The following is a 22,030-nucleotide window of genomic DNA, read 5'->3' as shown; positions in this document are numbered from 1 at the left end:
GCTTTTCCGACGGCGACGGCGGCGGCGGCGGCGGCGTAAACATCAAATCTTAACCTGAGGTTAAGTTTTTGAAATGATGTCATAACTTAGAAAGTATATGGACCAAGTTAATAAAACTTGGCCATAAGGTTAATCAAGTATTACTGAACATCCTATTAGAGTTTCATGTCACATGACCAAGGTGAAAGGTCATTTAGGGTCAATGAACTTAGACCATGTTGGAGGAATCAACATCGAAATCTTAACCTGAGGTTAAGTTTTTGAAATGTCATCATAACTTAGAAAATATATGGACCTAGTTCATGAAACTTGGACATAAGGTTAATCAAGTATCACTGAACATCCTGCATGAGTTTCACGTCACATGACCAAGGTCAAAGGTCATTTAGGGTCAATGAACTTTGGCCGAATCGGGGATATCTGTTGAATTCCCATCATAACTTTGAAAGTTTATGGATCTGATTCATGAAACTTGGACATAATAGTAATCAAGCATCACTGAAAATTTTGTGCAAGTTTCAGGTCTCATGATTAAGGTCAAAGGTCATTTTGGGTCAATGAACTTTGGCCGAATCGGGGGTATCTGTTGAATTACCATCATAACTTTGAAAGTTTATTGGTCTAGTTCATTAAACTTGGACATTAGAGTAATCAAGTATCACTGAACATCCTGTGCGCATGTCAGGTCACATGACCAAGGTCAAAGGTCAATGAACTTTGGCCGAATTGGGTGTATCTGTTGAATTACCATCATAACTTTGAAAGTTTATGGATCTGATTCATGAAACTTGTACATAAGAGTAATCAAGTATCACTGAACATCCTGTTCGAGTTTCAGGTCACATGATCAAGGTCAAAGGTCATGTAAGGTCAATGAACTTTGGCCATGTTGGGTTTTTTGTTGAATAACCATCATATCTCTGTAAGTTTATTGGTCTAGTTCATAAAAAAGGGAAATAAGAGTAACCATGTATCACTGAACATCTTGTGCGAGTTAGAGTAGTATTCAAAGTGAGCACTGCTGCTATATTGAACCGCGTGATGCAGGTGAGACGGCCAGAGGCATTCCACTTGTTTTGTTTTTGTTTTGTTCAATATTCATGAAAGAGACACCTAAGAATTCAATGAAATTTGTTAAGCAGTCATCATCCTTTCACTCCTCATTTTGTACCTAAATTATTAATTTTTGTTTCCAAAATTTCACAGCAGGATTGAACTCGGTAACATAATGCCCCGATGACTGTTTTTTTTCCTTTTTCCTCTCATACAAATTATATGGTTACCAAAGTTGTATTAAACTCCCTTTTTTTATCCATACCATCAATTAAAATGAATTCAGTGCTGAAAACCTTGATGAATACTATCTTCTTGGATAAGTATATGGATATTTATGATTCAAATTTTTATTCATAGTGTAAAGAAACAAGCATTATTAGTACGATTTGTAAATATGAGTTTGAAGAAGGATGTTTGTATGGTCTGATATGCAATAATTTGAATGACAATTTAAAATTCCATTTTTGCAGTGATTTTTGGGGGGTTTATTTCAGAGTTCAGCATGGTCTTCAGAAGATGAAAACGATGCAAGTCTATTAATGTATATGCTATACAACAGTGGCATATCACCGCTAAATACGACTGACTGAATGTACATACATAAATTTTTAAAATGAAATGTAGATATGTTGTGTGTGATATATATGTATATTATATATGAGTTGTTTGTACATGATTGTACTTTTCAAACTGTACGGAGCTTTCAAAGTGAACCAAATTATGCATTATGAAAATATAAAATTTTCAGCTGTACATGTATTTAATATTTCATTAACGACTTCCATCCATACAGATGTGAACCAAAGCATATTTGCGATTTTCTTCCGTCCTCTGCTTCTGGAAATGTTTTCCAAATAAAGTTTTGTGATGATTTTTCAATAATGCTTCTTTCAGTTGTAATTATTTTGTGTCGTACATTTACATGTGTAAGGTGAACAAAGAAACGAAAATACAACTTCTTGACAGACGAGTCATGATATATATATCCCTTCACTTTAATATTTCATCACCTTCCGTTTTACAATACAAATATATATATTCTTGGTAAAACCATTCCCCGGATTCTCATACATAAATATTCATAAAAAAGACCAACAGACGCATAACACAAAACATGCAAAAAGGCACATTTAAAAGGGAATACAATACAAAACAGACAGAAATACAATCATCAAGAAAGCACTTTGAGGAATATTGCTAGAAAGAATTTTTGAAAATGGAAGAGTATATTCAACATATCTAAGTTACAACATATACCATATCATGCTCAAATAACACTTCCCTTTTCCACCTTAGAGAGGTGGAGGAGGGGAGAAACAGATATTTTTGTACCATGCAATATATAGTTACTGTTCTTCCTCAAAACTCATGCGCATTTATACTTGTAATAAATAATGAAACAATGTATGTAAATATCTAAATATTTTTCATTAGACCTATTAGGGGGGGGGGGGGGGGGTGGTTACTCTGGGGACACTACATCACTATTTGTCATGGATCCCCCTGCTTTTCAAGCCTCTGGCTTTTCTAGGGCGTTCGATCCTCACATTTTACAATGTACATATCTACTCATGTGATTTTTTACCTCATAAATAAATTGAATTGAATTGAATGATTCGAAAAAAAAACATCGACCTCTAATACAATCCCACCCACTTCTCAGACATGTGAATATGAATTTGCATGAATTTGGCCAGGCCAACCATCATGCCAAACTTGAGTAAATTTGAAATAACATAAGAAAATCCAGAGTACAAATTAAATATTGATCATACTAAAAACAAATCAAATTCATTGTATTAAGATAAAATGTTAAAAGATAAGGAATATTCCATATTCTGACAAAAGTTGTGATTGCAACCGTGGCCAGACAAAAATCAAATACTTAACAATCGGAATATTTTTACTGTTATAGTAGAGCCATGCATGTCTATTCACTTCATAACCAATTCTATATAGGCCTATATATCAGACGTGTCATTACAAAGGTCATCTCTCCCAGCATCTAAATACAAATATATTACTACCGGTAAATATTATTTGTGTATAAGGTACCTTCAGATGTTATGGCCACTCGCATTGGATAGCACTGGCAATCACCAGTGGTGATCACCAACATGTCATTCAGACGTTAACACCACTTGCGTTTGCAAAACCGACACAGGGATAGTAGCGACCTCTTTCTAAACGTAACATCATATCTTTATTACTGACCCCTAGTAACCCTCGATCCTACAGAGATAAAGAGAAAATCCAGTATGGAACCATATCTACCCTGTTATTGCAGAGTCTATTACTGTATGTATTGGTATATTGCATCCCTGTTCCATGCACCTACATAATACACACACAAAACTCCCCTTTCAGATTTTAAAGAATACAAATATATCGTCTAACTGATGAATTATAGGTAAATCTGTTATCAGATTTGATTTATAGTACTACCATGTATCTTACAATTCTCATTGCACTTATCAGAGACTTTTGTGGCATTCTTTCCACGGGAAAAGCAGTCTCCATGTTTATATTTACATGTAAATGTCATTATTAATTATTTAGATAGAAATAAGTGCTGCTAAGATAAGATCAGGGCCCTGTCTTACAAAGAGTTACGATTGATCCGAACCATCGTAACTCTATGGAAATCCATCAGTGTAATAATTTTTTCTATGAAAAATTTGCACATTGTCCTTTTTATGCAAAGAGAAGCACAGCTAGAAAATATTTTGAACAAACATGCATAATAGAAGTTGACGTTGCTGGCCATTCATAGTTGCGATAGATTGGATCAATCGTAACTCTTTGTACAACAGGGCCCAGGATTAAAATCTACAGATTAGATATCAATTAATAGTATACATTGATTAAATGCACAAACTAGTTGAACAATTCCATAGGAGAGGTTAATTGGACAAACATTCGAATGGATTCATACAATGCAGTAGGTGAATACACCATCATGAAATCTAACTGAAAATTATGAAAAATTACAAAACCCTAGAGAACAAAATCATCTCATAAAGCAGCATTAGTTGGAACATATCAGGCCTATCAAATGCAAGATAAAAAAAACCTCACATGACATTACTGACTACAGACAGAGTACCCTCTACGATCCAAGTTGTTCTATTTGCATAGGTGACATACACATGTACCTACAGTACCCCTAATGAAGAAACAGTTTTACATCTAATTCAGAACAAAGTTTCACAAACTATGGAACTACATTGTGCGACAACAAGAGTAATATGTGTTTATGAGTTGTTTCATTTTCTTATCCAGTAGTCATAAATGTAACCAAAAAACACCCAGGAAAGCGAGAGACATCTACTTTGTCACACAGTATGTCATTTATACTTGGAAATCAAGAAGGAAAATATTGAACCAAAATTAAAAGGTTGAGTTTTAATTGGACATTAATATTATAAAATAGCATGACAGGAAATCAATAATTCTAAAATGAATGTAAATAAATTGATGTCATGTGATCTTCAACCCAGCAGACACATCTGACTGAAGTTTGATTTCACAAAGTTTACAAAGGCATGGAAAAGTTTCAACATTTAGAACAAGACTGATCATGAATAAAATTGAAAAAAAAATATATAAATGATTAATTTCTGCATGATTTCTGGAAGAGCTATGTTTAAACAGTGGCAATATAGGAAAGTCGCAAGTGATTTATATTTTGCTATAAAATATTTATTATAAATTGATAAATCTTTTTCAAAAGTTGTGTGAAATATTAAATGAAAACCAATACTCAATATCAAACGTAATCAACAAAACTAATTATAAAATTTTAAGAATTTTGCTGGAATAGCAACAAGAGTAATGTAATAATTGAAGGTGTTTCTAGATACAATTATTAGATTTCATATCATATAAACATTGGGGTTAATTATATTCAAAGTCACTAACATGAAGGAACATGATAAATGGCACCAAAAGATGGAAGACAGTTTTCTCAAAAAAAAAAAAAAAAAGCATCAAAATGATTAAAAAGTATGCTTACAAAATACTAAAATATGTGCTTTCCTTCCCAAACATGTAACTAACATAATGGAATAACTGGGGGAGATACACAAGAAATAAACTTCACTGTATTAAATGATTTTACCCAAATATGGTTCTTACATTTTAAACGATAAAAAAAAATACTATTAATGTATCCAAGCGAGTTGTTTTCAAGGTACAATATAATATCAATAATCTTCCTTTCCCCATGCATTTATACTGTGCACATCTCTGTTTCATTAATTGCAAAGTTCCACTTTCAAAAGTATTTGACACAAAGGAACTCGAAAAGGAGGTGGAATAAATAAATATGTAAAAAAAGGGAATAAATACAAACTGAATGGTATTTACACGTTCATGCTGACTTTATAGAAGTACCCTATAATATCTAATCCATGATTATTAATAATGGGAATCTGTATCATCAGAAATCTTGAATTCAAGGTAACTCTATCTCACTCTATCTCTTGCGTCTGTATAACGGTCATTGGTGTACATACAGCCCCCCAAAATCATATATAAACACCTCACGAATACATTATTACATCCACTAGTTTTGAAAAGGACACTTAATGAGCTTTGTAATAGGCTATTTCAAGGAAAAATCATCAAGTGCTTATTGAGATTATATTTTAAAAAAACTCCTGGCTCGAGAGAGTGGATTTGTATATCATCATTTGACAAGTAAAAGGGCAATATAGCTGATATAATAAAAAGCATCGGTTTTTGTTTTTTCTTTATAAATTTCTTGACAGAGTATTGAAAGCCCTTTCTTGTGATGTCTTCAAAATTACCAAATTATGAGTATTTTCGTAGAAATTTGATAACAAAGAAGGTGCATATTGCTTCCGAATGCCAATTTTGGCTAATGGAAGGGCATTATTTGAATCATAACTGGTATTTTTTTTTGCGAACGATAGTTTCATATTGCACTTTTACTTACCGAACAGCAATATATAAAATAAATTCATATGCAGAAGACTATAGACATTGGAAGACGCTATATTTTGAGAAGCTTTGACCAGATCAAGATGATGAATGATGATGAAAAAAAGACAACATACTATTTCACTGGCAGTACACTTTACCTCAGTTTGTGCCACAGCACTTGTAGGTTGACACTAACGATTCTTTATAGCAGAATGTGGTCCACAATGTCACTTCAGTTTCATTCATAATCATTATTGTTGCAAGTACAAGTAGACTTTGAAACTTCTATCTTTTTCACAGTAAATTATTTGTGAATTGACATGTCACTGCCTCAATTTCCAAATGCCTGCAAATCTGTTTCACTCATGCTAATCAGTATGCTCTCTCACCGGGCAAAAATACGAAAACAATGAAATCACTGTATACAAATGCAAATTGGCAGCGTTTTTTTCAAAGGAATCTTGCAAGTTCATCCATGTTAAATCCATATTTTATTTTATCAATTTACTAACTGGATAAAAATAATCATTGTTGCCAATTTGAGTTGTGAAGGCAGATTAATTTAAATCTTGAAAAAGCTAGAATTGTGTATCCATTTGGATTCAAACACACACATAAATATGAATAAGTGGGACTGCTATATTGCTTCATATACATGTATGAATACACCATGCTCTGTAATGCCCAAAATGATTTGCAATATATCCTACTGAAAATACAACTGTTTCTCACTGAATTACTATCAAAGAATGTTATTGATTTGAATCAATATCAAGTTATGGAAAGCCGTAGTAGGTTCCATTGGCCAATCAAGCTATGGAAAGCCAAATAATTTCAGTGACCTTGACTAATATGGGCCTTTCCGTTGCAATATCACTCTCTATCACCATGCATAGTGATGTACATAAATTAAAGATCATCGGATTGGAACGCAACGTACTTCATTAACAACGCTACTCATTGGATGAGTTTGGTTCATACGGTTTCTAATTAATGATTGGGAATGCTGCTTTAAAGACAAAGCACGCAGTCATGGGTTGAGTGTAATAAGGTCTTTCCGGACTTACTAACAGCTGCACAAGGACGCAAAGTTAACTAGACTTTATTATATTGCTACAAACGATCTGTCGCTCTTTGCTAATTGGAGGTTTATTCTCCCCCTATCAGAGGCTTCAGTACACTTGATCAACATTCTAGTGGACTATATAGTCTTGACCCCTTATCCAGAGGTTCGTACCTAGGTTACCATATGTCATGAGTTGATGGGTCATTAGCAACTGGTAACCATTGTAATGATAATGCCACATGCACCAACACCGATGGTTCAACCTTTTGACCTCTATCACTGAAAGTTCTAAGAAGATTCACAAACGCCACAGTGACAACAATGGCTCCACTCATGACTGCACGTACGTTGATGACGACAGTGTTGCCATGGCAATTTATGTGTGTTTATCTTTGTTGAATGATGCTCGGAGAGTGAGACATGCCTCTACCCATTGGTTGTGATTGCGTAACATCTCCTGCCAGAGTTGGATCTCAATGCCTGTTGAATCCTGCCACTCCACGCTTCGACCATACGACTTACCTACATGCATATGAAATCAAAGGAGAATTGAACCATCAACATCGTTGTTCATGCACATGGAAATGTATATATAATAAGGACATTTGTATATTGGACTTACAAAATGTATACGAGTTTTACAATTATAAGTTACGGTAAGTTTATGAACAGTTACTTTTTCTATTTAGCAATCAGTCTTATCCACATGGTCTAATTGTAGTTAATGTACAACCAGTAATACACTGTAGTTCACCAAACCATTTGGTGTAATTGGCCTGTTGCATAAAAATGACCAGTATGCACTTTGCCATCCCATGGTACCTTGCAATGGAATCCTTAATTCTGATTGGCTGTTTAACATTGTTACCATGGTAGTTACCATTGGATGGTAAAGTTACCATAATTGTAACCTTTAAGCAACGATGCCCTGGAGCGTATTTACCACACTGTTTAGTTTCTAGTTAGGCTATATCAGGGTACACGTGTGTGTGAGTGAGGGGCAACCTTAATCTTACCCGTGCCTGAGCCAAGACTGCCATCCCAATGGAAAGATATACTGGAGTGTGTGTGTGGGGGAGGGGACCTTGTTCACCTCCAAAGAATCAAGAATATGAATTAGTGGGTGGGTGGGGGGAGGCCTTACTCTTACCAGTGCCTGAGCCAAGCCTGACACCACCAAGGAATGAAGACGATCCTATCTCACTATCCCAGACGCCAACCTCTAGCGCCCTCTCCTTCAGGATGTCTTCAGTGACATTGGGAAACTCTAGACTCTGCTCATAGGATGGGTTCAGGGTGTTCCGCATCGTAGCTGTCTTCTTCTTACCGTTCTTGCTTCGGTCAGGTTCCAAGTACCTACAAACACAAAGTTAAACACAATACTCTGGTATTTACCTAGAATTTATCAACATAGCTGATATTTCACAAAGAATTAAGTCTGACTAAAGATAGTAAATTCTCAGTTGCATGGTCTAAATGTATCATCACATTGGTCAAATCATGCTCAAGGAATGCGCTTTGCAAGGTATTTATCATCAAAGAGCTTTTGTGTCTACATATATGATCAACGAAAACTATAATAAAGTTTATTATATCCTCAAGAATTTTATACAATATCATCACCTTATACACAAATGTCCATCTTTCTAAGACATATAAATCTTTCTCGGTGAAGAAATGGTCGAGACAAATTTGATATATTTTTTTCCACATGGCACATGCAATGTAAGTGCTAACCAGAGTAGGTCAACAAGATTGTTGTGTATTTTGTGGCACCAGTAGGAGAGAGTTTGGACTTACACTTTGATGTAAGGGTTAACAACAGCCCCGACTCGCTGAGGCGTAAGGTTCTTTGCTTCCTTGATGTGAACCTTGAGACTTCCTCCAATCTGCTTGGCGGATAGGCCTTTCTTTTTGCGTCGCAACGAGGACTTGGACTCGCTGGTTCCATTCTTGTTCTTATTCTCATCCAGTAGGGTCTCAAACATGAGGGCCAGGACTATGTCTCCCTTGTAGGAGATAGGCTTGGTCTCAGTTGGTGCGACCTGTCAGGGAAATTAAAGGTATATTACTTACAAAGAACAAACTTCTTCTTATGGCGAGTCCGCTATCTGCTTTTGCCAAACTTGAAGATTCTTTCAGAACTTGGGGTCATGTCTTCAATCTTTGTCACCTCCAGGAGCAGATTTGTAAACTCTACTTTGTGTCATACTGGTCCTTTTTTCACATGACAGTATACATTCTATTATTTTGACAAATAATAAACTTTTGCACTAAAATGCTTGTCAAAAACAGGAATTTTGATTAATTTACAAGATCTGATGTCATCTTCAGCTGATGGCATACAAGTCACTGAGAAACTTGATTAATACAAGGAAGGGTCTTCTGTTGCAGGAACCCTCAACCCATTCACCTATCTTGTGCTTGTCCATTTTTTTAAAGTGAAAATAGTGCCACCCTCTATTAAGTCCTAGATCCACCCCTGGGCCCTGTAAAGTAAGCAATAAATCGCTAATTTCAAAGAACAATTATTCTGATGGGTGCTTAGTCAATCAACTGAGCAAAATTTGCATGCAACGATGGTCATGATAGACCTTTTCATGTAGCGATTAATCACTATAACCTTTATGTTACAGGACAAAGGTTGTGCTTAACCGACAAAAACTCTATGAAACCCCCAGCAGGGCTACCCAAATGACCAAACACCGACATATGGAGTGTTGTGGCCCAGTGGATCAGTCTTCGGGCTTTGAAACAGAGGGTCGAGGGTTTGAAGCCCAGCCATGGCGCAATTTCCTTCGGCAAGAACTTTATCCACATTGTGCCGCACTCGACCCAGGTGAGGTGAATGGGTACCCGGTAGGATTAATTCCTTGAACGCTTTAGCGTCTATTAATATGGTGGCTCAGCTACAGCCGGGGTAATGATATGATACCAAGTATCAAAGCGCAGTTGAGTATATGCACATAGTAACTGCACTATATAAATGGACATATTATTACTTTTATTATTATATATCATTGAATTCTTCCTACCCTTGTCATTAGCTGATGCCACTTGACGGGATAGCTGGTGAGATCCACCCCATCCAACGGCAGCAGAACCTCCCCAAGGAACATGTTATGACCAAATCGATCATAGTGCCAGACTGCCACACTGAGGGTCCTGGTCTCAAGTTCGCTCTGAGAGATAGGGTACTTGAGGTTCTCGCTGTAGTTGGGATTGATGGTTCCCTTTTTGGTCCTGGTCTTACGCTTGCTGTTCTTGGACTTGTCCGGCAAGAGATAGGTCTTGATGTACCTATAGGGACAGAGAACATGGGTATAACTAGACTACAACTGAAGTCGATTGAAAGCATTGCTTCTCGATTATATCTATCCATGCACACATGATAAGTTGACTTCATTCAATTATAAAGTAGGACTACTCCATCAATAAGTGAAATTGTCATTATGATGATCTATCAGGAACTCAATTGTCAAATCTACAAAACAGAGTACAAATGGTCATATGGCTTTTTATTATTTTGTATCAATTGTACCTGTCAAAATCATCAGAATTTTTCAACATAAGTAGGTTTACATTGCCCCCACCCTCCCCATAGAGGATCAAGAAACTAAAATGGATCACTAATGGGCCGAAATGGCTGGCAGGAGGACCTCGACTGAGGATCCAGCTGTTCTGGAGGACATTTCTCTGCACAAAGTGTGTTTTGATTATCTCTTCTTGGCAGTGCTAAGACCCTGTTCCAAAAGTCATCAATCTTGAAATATAAACACAGAATTTATTACCTTACAGAACAAATTTAAAATATCTAGATCAGATTTGACGTTATTAACTTACGGATCCGATTTGTTCCTCTTGGCGTCAATGGGCACCAGGTCTCGGCAGCCACCGATCTTGACTTCAAAGACGTTGGTCTTGAAATTATAGCCTAGTCCAAAGCTGACGTCACCAGTGATGGGGTACTTTCCGTAGAACTCTTCCCCAGTACTGTAGAGACTGGTCAGACTAGACGTACTACCCTGTTCATGAGATCAAATCACCAAATACATTTCAATAACGAGCCTACAATAAGGTCTGCATATGTCAAGCATCAGTAAGACAAATAATAACCAAGTCCTAACAGAGGGCAATGCCATAAAATGATCAATCTTTTTAAACATCTGACCCCCATTTTTCTCAAGTTTTACTTCATTTTATAAACTGACCAATACATGGTCCTTTGAGAACACTACAGACTGTAATAAGAAAAAGAAATCAGAGACAGAAAATTTCATGAAGGTCTCACATATAGGGGGTCAGACGTACATGTTTTATGGAATTGCCCATGACAATAAAGGTAACTTTGCCACTGCGATGAATACCACAACAACCTTTATACTGACATTAAAGTACCATATTTTAAAACAAATTTGTGAAAAAGCCCACTGCAAAATGCAAATAACTGCAAAGTATGTCATATATCATTCAGTAAAACAGATCTTTGGTCAAGAGAGATCCAACTTCTAAAGGGAGACTTGCCTACATTGTCAAATCTAAATTCCATCATTGTTACCAAAAGCTGCTTCATATTATCTTTACATAAAGAGATATTATTTTTTTCTGATGATTTACATTGATATTAAATTTTTTGTCTAATCAAGTCTACATTTCAATAAAATTTGAATCTAGCATAAACTGTACATGTAACTAGGCAAAATTCTTTGCACACTGAATTAATTTTGGTGGATTATAATAACGATTGCTTCCATGATATTTTCTTTAATTCAAGATTTCCATATTGCACTATTGATATTCATTGTTATTATTTCGATGTTGTCCAAGAACTGTTGCCTTTTATTAGCTTATCTAATTTGAAGGTAGGGAAGAAAACTAATTATTACGATAGAAATATTCCATTGTACGAATGTGCAAGATTGCAACATCAGCGCGGAAAGGGTTAAAAGTTTATAGAATCCTGTATCTCTCTTCTCTTTTTCGTTAACTTGTTAACAAAAATACACTTCTGACACATTTCGAGAAGCTGAAAAGACCTCCATCGACAATCACATTGATCACATGCTTATTGATATCACTCAAAATATTCATGTTTTTTTCAGTAGCCATTTCTGGTTTAAAAAAAAATCATTTTTCATGCTTAGACTGTCATAACTCTCAAATGCCCTGCAACATAAAAGCTACAATAATAAATTATATTCAATCATAACTGTATATCTATGGCAACCCATGTGCAATTTTTTTTTAAATATTGAGCGTAGCTCTTTATATTACGCATTACCCTGACATTATTACTGTATACATGAAATCAATCTACCAAATTCAGTCATATATGGACCTTCTAGGAAGGCTAGTTGCTATCAAGGGGTACCAGGAACATGCGCATCATTATTCTCAATTGCATAAAGTTTAATGAGTATGGGCCAGGGTACAATGACCTTTGCACACATTAATAATAATAATAATAACAATAATAATAACAACAACAACACCAATAATAATAAATAATACTAATACTACTTGGGTCAATAAACGTGCATCACATAAAGCAAGTTGCATGTCCCTATGCGCTATAGGAAGAGTAAAAATAAATACATAGTCTCACAGTCCAATACTTTTTTAACTTTTTCTACCCTTTTTCTTTCCCATTAATAGGTACTCTCCTAAAAAGGAGGGAATTTTGAGAGATTTTTTTTGTATTTTAAAATCATTTAGAATGACCTATTGGACTACTCAAATAACCTCTAGTTTTCACTCATAAAGGCGTGAAAATAGATATTTCAATCTTGATTCACTCTAAATTATTATTTAAAAAAAAATCAAAATCAGTCACTTTGTTCAAAGAAACATTGCGAAGGCAAAATATACAAGATCTACGATAAAGTTGGTCTAACTTTGGTTGAATCAAAATAAAAACTTAATCTAATCCTAAAAAAGTTCGCCTGAAAATCAAAATGTTTGACAGTCATTATGTTGGTCTCCTATCAAATTTGAGGTTTTTGTTTGCATGATAAACATTTAGTCTATTTGCAATTTGATATCTTTAAATAATTGTTTTGTTTTGTTTCCTTAAACATGAACCTGGCCCAATGTCTTCCATTTATATCTTGAAATTAGTTTCATAAATGTTTAAGATACTTTAATTTCTGCAATGGCACTGAGTGGACATTTCATAAAGCTGTTAAGAACAACTGGTGATCCTTTCTTGTGGTAAATGATATTCATCATAAATGTAAAGTTATGATTTTTTAGAGCATAAGAAAGGTTCACCAGTCATCCTTAAAGTCGCTCTTAACTTATGAACAGCTTTATGAAATACATATCTCATACCCCTTTCATAAACCCAATTAAAATGAATTAGGCGGCTAATAGCAGCATAATTTGGTCGTAAAATTGGAGGAGGACAAGAGTTATCCGCATTACTCTGATGCTGCTATTATCCGCATAATAGCAGCATCGGGACAAGATTTTGAGTTTATGAACGCATTTCCAAATAATGCGGATAATTGCCATGGTGCGGTCACAAGGTCACCCTTTTCCAACACAACCGCATCGGAGGGGGCGTGTCCAGTTGTCATGGCGATTATCCGCCTTTTTCAGGACGGGCGCTCGTAAAAATAATGCGGCTTATTTTCGGAGTTTATGAACGCAATTTTTATTGAATTATCCGCATTACATGTACTCTTAGGCGGCTCATTGGAGGATAGGTTTATGAAAAGGGTATCATTTCACCAATTCAATTTCATCACTGATATTTTTACTTCAATCAATTCAACTGACAAACCCAGATACCCTGTCCTCAATAACCTTGCACTGTGGAACACTAAGTTCTTTCAGACCAACTGTAAATATTACTGTTTTGAAAAGTTGTCAGATCTGACTTTTCTTGATTTGGATGGGTTGGGAAGCACTGGTACTATGAGGTATTTTGAGGTCTCAAAAATTTACTGGTATTTTGCCGATTGGGTCAGTCTGAAAGCACTTGATGGTTCCCAACAAATCTAATCAAGATTATTCTTAACTAGGCTACTTACACTGCTTTCAGTAACCCACTGATTATTTTTTTGCTGATTTGGACCAGTCCAGGGCTAAGGTATAATTTTGAATTTATGAATGGTGCGGGCTATCTTAATTTGTTTGCGCCATGCCTTGGCCAGTTTGGTGCTGCTTTAATCAGCATCAGACCAGCGCCAGGCCAGCATGCCTACATATTTGTGTGATCATAAAAGTAGCACGGTTCTGCAATTTTTGTTGTGTGGTGCAGAATATTGTTTAGCACAGGCCTGGTGCGGAAAAAAAATTCATGAGTTACTGACAACAGTATTAGCAATTTATATGCTTACTACAAAAATGCACCTGGTAACACTAACAATAAATAAATTGAGATTGATCTGAAATCACAAATAAAGTCAGTCCTTAAAAGACCTACCTCTCCTTCTTCTACAGCCTACTTGTACAGTTATAGGGGGGGCAAGGACAAATTAAACAAAATCAATTCAGTGATGCAAATTTGAAACTTGAAAATATCATCTACTGCTTTTGATTTTCAGTAGGGTTTTAAGTATCCTCTTATTCTCCTGCAAATAATTAGTAAAACATCACTTCTCAGAACACACGGCATGTGCAACAAATACACTCTAAAATAACAGCTGTGAAGTGCACGTTAAACACTGGTGATGCTGAAAATAAAACAAGAAAGCTACATGTACATCTATCATATATTAATAAAAGTGCAATGCAATGCAATTCAATTTTACAAAACTATTCATCCTTCATGTCTTAAAGTGCAATCAAACACAGTTTACTTGATATTAATGTAACAGATAACGACAAGGCAAAGAACAAGATGCACATCAAACCATTTTATACCTTACGGTGCAATTTTCTCCTTTCTAAGGCCTGTTGAGCAGGGAAGTAGAAATTTGCATTTATAATGATATCTTTACTGAGGCAGTTACAACTATGAAGAATTCATTCAGGATTCACTTTTTAAATGTTGGTAAGATATGAGAATTCATTTAAATGCAGAGGGTTTTTATTATTTTTATTCAATGTAACTGATATTCTATGATGTTAAATTTTACTACAAGTCCAAGATGCCAATCAACTTATTCAAATTGATCTTTTCTTGAAAGAATATAATGATAAATTTCCTTTTATTCTATTTTATTATAGTCTATTCTATTTTATTCTATTATAGTCTATTCTATTCTATTTTATTTTATACTAATCTTTTCTAAATCTGTTCTATTCTGTTCTATTCTATTCTTATCTCCTCTCCCCTAACCTAGAATGAGTGATTGTTAATCACTTAACGAGACAAAATATACAACTGATGCAAATAAATAGGTGGGATTTTCATTACTACATGTACCTTAAGATGAAATGGGATTGATTTGAAGATATTGGGTTATCTGTTAGCCAGGGCATGAAATTTGAGTGAAGTATGTATCTGACTCATGTAACATTTAACATCTAAACATGGCACAACACATTTATCACTGATGAAAGTGACTTGAAATCAATATGAAATGTGAGATGTTGGCAATGTTTGTTGGCAATGTAATTTGGCACGCAACTGCACATTCAAGTGTGACTCTAAATCATACTATACTCTTTGTGAAAAACCCCTCAGAGCTTGAAATAATCCAAGGCAATCAAAAGCTATGGATGTGGGTGTCATATTGACTTGTCTAAATACCCTTGACTTATCTAAGGTGTGCAAGACTGCATGCTTCTTCAGGCCTGCATTGAAAATGACAAAGTTGTACACATGACATCTGCAACGTAACGTTCATAGCTTCACAAAAAAGGTAATTTTTCATGATTTTGAGATCAGACTGAGTGTGTTCCCATCTTATCACACCAATCAGATGAACCTCTTAAGCAATTTCTTCTGTACCCATAATGAACATTGAAAGGCACTTCTACACCAGGTTGATGCCCTACCTTATGCAGCATATTTGACCTTGACAATCTCTTTTCTACTGGAGTGGATGCGGTCGTGGAGGCAGTACTGACTGATGATCGCGATGTGAACCTATGTAATGAGTCTCTCTTTCTTTCTGGTCTGTCTTCCCCAACTACCGATGATACTTGTGACTTCTTTTCTTCATCTGGAATTCTTGGTGCCTGTGGTGCTCTGTGTTCAATGTCAACCTCGGCATCCCTGACCGCAGAAGCTGCAGAATTGTCCAAAGATGGCTTGACCTTTGAGCCAGGGACTGTTGCAAGTTTTTCTAGGGTAGGTTCTCCACCTGAATGTCCATTAGAAGGTCCTTTGGCAAGATCATGATCGGCGATGACAGCATCTGATCCGGAGACAAGTTGTCCATTCTGATACCGGACCCATTCTCCGGTGTTGGGATCCTGATCGAATCAAATGGGAGGCCATGATGATCAGTGATGTCAAAGAGCATTGGTGAAGAGCAAGGGTTCCGGAGTGAAAGGGGTGTGATCGAGTCTCAAGGATCAGTGAATGGATGATGGAAGTGTCGGGTTAGTGTGAGAAGTCTCCTGGAGAACAAAGACTGTCCTGGGGGACACTTAGGTGTGATGATTACATACAATCACTAGTGCTTCTGGATGACCCGAGTGTTAGGTGCAGTTGGTGCTGGATGATATTAGTGCATAGTACTCATATGGTGCAAATATGTTATTCTCAAGACAAACTATAACAATCTACAAGCATACAGATTCACAAAGTATTGGTGGTACATCGTATGAATAGGGGGGTTGGTATGGGTTTGAGTGAGTTGGTGAGTAGTGTTACAAGGTTATATGAATAAACTTTTGAGTGTTAGTCTCCAGGTCCTGGTAATAACAAAAGCAATTCCCTATAGAACTACTGGGTACACTGGGAATACTCATCTCATATGTATTTGGGTACATTTACAATACAAGGGGTTAAAATGATGTCTGCCAGTCTGCATGTACCTAAACAAATTCAGTATTAAATGCATAAAGGAGAGTAATTCTTAACAACAAGATTCCTTTATTTTCCTCTCTCCTTGAAATTCTATATCAAATATAGGTCTAGAGATCAACAAATCTGGAAAAAAAATCACTAATGGGTTTTGGAAGAATTGTATGATACTTTCCCCCCCCCTTTGATTTTGAAGAATGTAGCTTCTTTCATAATTCCTCAGAGGAACTACTTTGATCACAGACACTGATGGAAAAAATGATATTTGTTTACACAATCGATTGGGGGTCCCTGGCAGGATGTCATGGAGAACTGCCTGCCATAGAGATACCATTCAATCTCAGGGATCGTCACACCGAAACAATTAAACATGGATATGCAAACTTATGCTCGTCAAGTGATTTTGTAACTTAATCCTATCATGGGTAATTCCATGCTACAAAAATCAGCCATTTTCACATTTTTCCACCAGCTGTCCAAACAAATTTAATTTGATTTGTCATACGGGACATCTCTTCATCCCACATTTTCATCTTTAATTCACCTAAAGACAAATTTTGGTTTGATTGTCATTTTTTCACATGACTACCCACAAGAACTTTATCACTGCCTAAAAAAGGAAAATTATTGCTCAAGCGTTCAGTTTAGAGATATACATGTATGACACACATGGAATCACCCTCCTATGTTTCTTGATATAAAAAAAATTAATTGAAGCTGCACTTTTCAAGCAAAGATATAATTTCTTCATATTTGATATTACCAGAATAGAAAATTCATGAAATAAAAAAATCAATGGGATTAACTAATAAAATGGCTTGATATATATATATATATACATCAGTATTCCCTTTCAAAATTACCCACGTGTGACAGACCCGTCAGGATTACAACATCATATTAAGTCCAGTAGACCACTACACATTTGATGAAAGCTCGATTTCAAGGTATTGTGAGACTAGATTTATCTACATAATACTTGAATTTTATTACAGTCATTTAGTATTACAGGAATGTCACCCTGACATAAATTTTCTTCTAAGCACAAATAATGAAAAATATTGCTTTACTGAAAAGTGAAATCCAACAAAAGACCGTGGAATTATAGATTACACTTTAATTTAAGCTGAAACATCTCCCCATATACCAAGTGATTTGAAGTCTATAAAATGCTATTTCTCAGAAATTAAACAACGATTTTACCTGCATGTGCATTCAATGTACCCATAAACAGAAACAATATTTATAAATATGTTTTCTGAGAAATATATTTCAAATCATCATGATCCATTATAAATGAGGAATGTATCAAATTCGTATTGCATGACATTTCATATTCATCAGCTTTTTGCAACTTATGTCACAAAATTTGATACTCTGAAAATTCATTAACTCTTTGATTCTTTCATGCATTTTAGTCATAATTTGCTTCTCTCAAGTTCTGCTTTGGTTAAATCCAGCAATATGTCAGGGTAGACCTTCCCTTTTTAGGTTAATTGTTGATACACCTTCATGCTATTCATGTCTACTCCTAGTATAGTATCTTGTGGTGGTCTAGATGAATGTTTTCTCTTTAAAAAATTGAGACGAGACGAGACATACCACGTTTCCTGTTACATAGAACCCCGGTGTAGCCCACTGATCGTAGACTACATTAACCTTTGCATAGGAATTCAAGAAAAAGATGTGGCAAATGTAAGTCATGGAATAGAAACTGTGAGTTTTGTGATTTGTTCCTAAACATACACAAATCAATGACATAGATACATCTACAGTGTATATGACTTAAAATGATCTGCTTTTACATAATACTTAGGTGACGTCTCTAAGCGCATTACAGTTACTGCATATCATTACCCAGGGCGTCGGACACTGGCACGCCCGCACACAATGTATGCACTTTCTCCACTCCCCGGGGAGCATTCCAACAAGAGTTCCAAGACTCAATAGCTATAGGCATACTACATACTAGCTTTCGCATCATATAGGGTAGAAGGTGACAAAGTGTGGATTGATGCCTTGCCAAAAGGATGCTAGGCCAACACATGGATTCATGCACGAGACCATCTGATTATAAGCCGAGAGACAGGACGCTAAATCACGACACTTCTAGGTATAATTTTCTATCATAATATTTTACAGTGTCCATATAAATGGTGAGACAAAACCTGTGCTAGTGCATGCATTATATGATTTATGGCCCTGGATAGTGGGGTTCTGGAGGTGCTGAAGCACCCCAAGATTTTCCTGGAGGGGTGCTGTGTGTGTTATTTTCTGGTAGGTGAAACAAAATGGAGAAATGTAAACAGAATGACCTCCATTTTGTAGTGAAACCTTTTTTTGCCTGTCAGATTTCTCATGACCTCCATTTTGTAGCGATACCATTTTTTTTGCTTGTCGGATTTCCTGTTACCAAAATGACTGTCATTTTGCATAGTGAAATATCCCTTTTTTCCTTTTCAAATTACATCAGCACCCCATGTTTGAGTCTCAAATATAAGTTTGCTATTTTAAATGACAAAATCAATTAACTGAAATTTTCATGGAACTGTAAATGATTGAAATGTGTCAATTGTGTATACTGAATGTACAAGTAAAACGTATCCCTCCCATTCTATGTGCAGTTGATGCTATGTATTACTGTCATACATGTATGAATAAAAAATGTAAATTCTCATCTGGCCAAAAGGCATTAGTAGCACTATTAGGGATTTGAACCCCTAACTTCAGACATTTTTACAATGATCCACATCTACACTTCAAACTTGCCTTTGCCCCCACCTCGTAAGGTTTCATTATCAAGCTAAAATACAAGTAAGAAGTGAAAATCAGGGTAAGAAATAACTTAGGCCTTTTTTTCCAAGATTGGGGCGATTGCGGATTTTTTTTTGCTATTTCTTTCATTTTGAGGGCTACTTTTTTGCGACAAGTAATTATGCTTTAAAAGAATTTGTCATTATTCTGCTGCATGAAGAAAATTGATTTTCTAAAGTTTCTGGAATAGTAATTGTAACAGATCTGGGAGTGACTTTGGAAAAGATGGTCACCCCAAAGCATTAATTTGGGGAATTTCAGGGGCAGTTTGGACTGTCATGAGAGTTAGGTTGTCAATTGCTTTCATGTATTTCCTATGCTGGTTAAAATTCACATATGCCTCGTATTCAACAAAATAATGCCATGCTGAATTGAGATACCAGAGTACATGTACCTAAAAGAATCTGATTTACTAACCTTCCCACTTTTACGTAAAGGTCTCAAAGAAAATCGCTTTAGACTAACATGTTGAGGGGTATGTGATCCTTGTGCCTCTCTGTCGGCAACCAATCCCTCGTCATCAAGGATCATACTTGGTGTCCTGACAAGACTTGGTTCATCAGCTACTGCTCCTCTTTCTGAGGAACACTCAAGCTCTGTTTCTTCTCTTACGACAGGAAGACCTTGTCCTGGATGACTTTCATGACTGGTTGATGCCCTCATTGATTCCACCTCATCCTGTTTGGTATTACCTTCACGCACATTCCGGGATTCCTCAGCAGGGTGAACAATGCTCGCAGTTTGGCTCTGATCTGCAAGGGATGACTCTTTTTCAAAGAACCTTTGGTCAGATTCTTCAATGCTATCCAGGGTGGCTCGAGCCACAATTTCTACTTCATTGAGAGAATCTGGAGGAAGTACTATCTCATCAACTTTGAGAGGAAGAAGGGGCTCCAATAAAATATCTTGGTTTGAAATAGGTGCTTCTGTAATTGGTGTTAGCTTGGGTAGTGAATGACTTTGATCTTCTGTCATGAGCACTTTGGGTTCATCAGATGGATATAGGGCTTCCTCATCTGTCTGGTTTTGAGTATCTTCAGACATTTCTTCCTCTTCTTCATGGGCACCACTTTCTGACTTTCTAATGCGTATTATTGTGGCTTCTGCAACCTTTTCGACTTTAACTAAAGCATTCGGTGGCAACACTATCTCTCCAACTTCGAGTTCCAACAGGGGTGTTATAGCACATTCAGGGGTTCCCTGTGAAGCTTCTTCAGATAACAGTATAACATCTTCATGGGTTTTTTCATCTTGGTTTGTTTTATACGCTGCCAGTCCGCTTTCAGAAGCCATTCCAGTATTCCCTTCAACGATATAAAGAGGGTCTGAGCTTTTCTTATCACGATCTTGATGTTTGTGTAGAAGTTTCACACTATCCTTTCTGATTCTCTTCCTTTTGAAGACCTTCTTGGGGAAATGGGCAACCCATTTAGCTGTTCTAGAAACCCTTCTGAACTTCAATGTCTCTGGTCTCTCTAGAGGCTGCTGATGCATTTCCTGCTCAACTGAAACACCTTCACTGGTCTCTTTGAGGTCTCCAACAACCAAAGATGAACTGCTTGCACCGATAAGAGCATTGGGATCTGTGTCACTGCCCTCCGTATGTATGATTTCATCTTCTCCTGTGCTTTCATCGGGTCTGTTGTCTCCATTCAAAGATGGTGAACTAAAATATGGCGACATTTTATTTTCCATGATCATGCTCCTCTGTTCTTCATCAAAACCTCCAGAGGTTTCAGGGTCTTCTCCATTTTTCTGAGGAAATTCTACTGCAGGAACAAGTGAAGGTTCCCTACATTCTTCAGCTGCAATCCCTGGAGGAATATCAGACTTTGTCATGCTGGTCATAGCATCTTCACTCTTTTGCCTTTCTTCAAGAGAAGAAGAATCTACTGGAAGCATAGTTTCATCAGGTTTAGGTGCTCGCATGGGTGTCGTATCTGAGCTTGACACTTCTTCCTCTCCCGATATTTCTTGAGCTTTGCTTGCACCAAGTTGTGTGCATTCACAAGCAAAATACTCCATGGAGTTTGATTCTCTACATAAATGCTCTGGCTCTCCATGAATATGTGCAAGATCAACATCCATACCCTGATCTTCATATTCTTGCAGTAGTGGCTTTGGAGGTATCAGCGGTGCTTCGGTTTCTTCTGATATCTGAGAATCTAAAGATTCACTTGGTACATCCTCTTCAGTGCTAACTTCTTCTGCAGTTTGCTTGA

General features: G+C 36.4%; 1 protein-coding gene across 4 annotated transcripts in view; it reads right to left on the bottom strand.

The window, feature by feature from the left end:
* Positions 1-6,310: 6,310 nt before the first annotated feature.
* The window catches only part of LOC121413911 (synaptotagmin-like protein 4), an 87,369-nt gene continuing 71,649 nt past the window's right edge, over positions 6,311-22,030 (bottom strand). For 2 of the 4 annotated variants that reach the window (XM_041606912.1, XM_041606915.1), the window contains 5 exons: positions 10,913-11,094; positions 10,105-10,369; positions 8,870-9,114; positions 8,220-8,425; positions 6,311-7,591 (listed from right to left, as the gene is read on the bottom strand). In XM_041606912.1, coding sequence (XP_041462846.1) covers positions 7,446-7,591; positions 8,220-8,425; positions 8,870-9,114; positions 10,105-10,369; positions 10,913-11,094 — 1,044 coding nt within the window. In that variant the 3' untranslated portion in view covers positions 6,311-7,445. Of the gene's footprint in view, positions 7,592-8,219; positions 8,426-8,869; positions 9,115-10,104; positions 10,370-10,912; positions 11,095-14,938; positions 14,969-16,018; positions 16,439-22,030 lie in introns of all 4 variants that reach the window. The other 2 variants (XM_041606913.1, XM_041606914.1) reach the window with 2 other exon arrangements.

The sequence above is a fragment of the Lytechinus variegatus genome, chromosome 4 (assembly GCF_018143015.1).
Source record: "Lytechinus variegatus isolate NC3 chromosome 4, Lvar_3.0, whole genome shotgun sequence".
In the NCBI taxonomy this organism is placed as follows: domain Eukaryota; kingdom Metazoa; phylum Echinodermata; class Echinoidea; order Temnopleuroida; family Toxopneustidae; genus Lytechinus; species Lytechinus variegatus.
The sequence above is the reverse complement of the archived record's forward strand: the minus strand, read 5'-3'. Positions and strand labels throughout refer to the sequence as shown.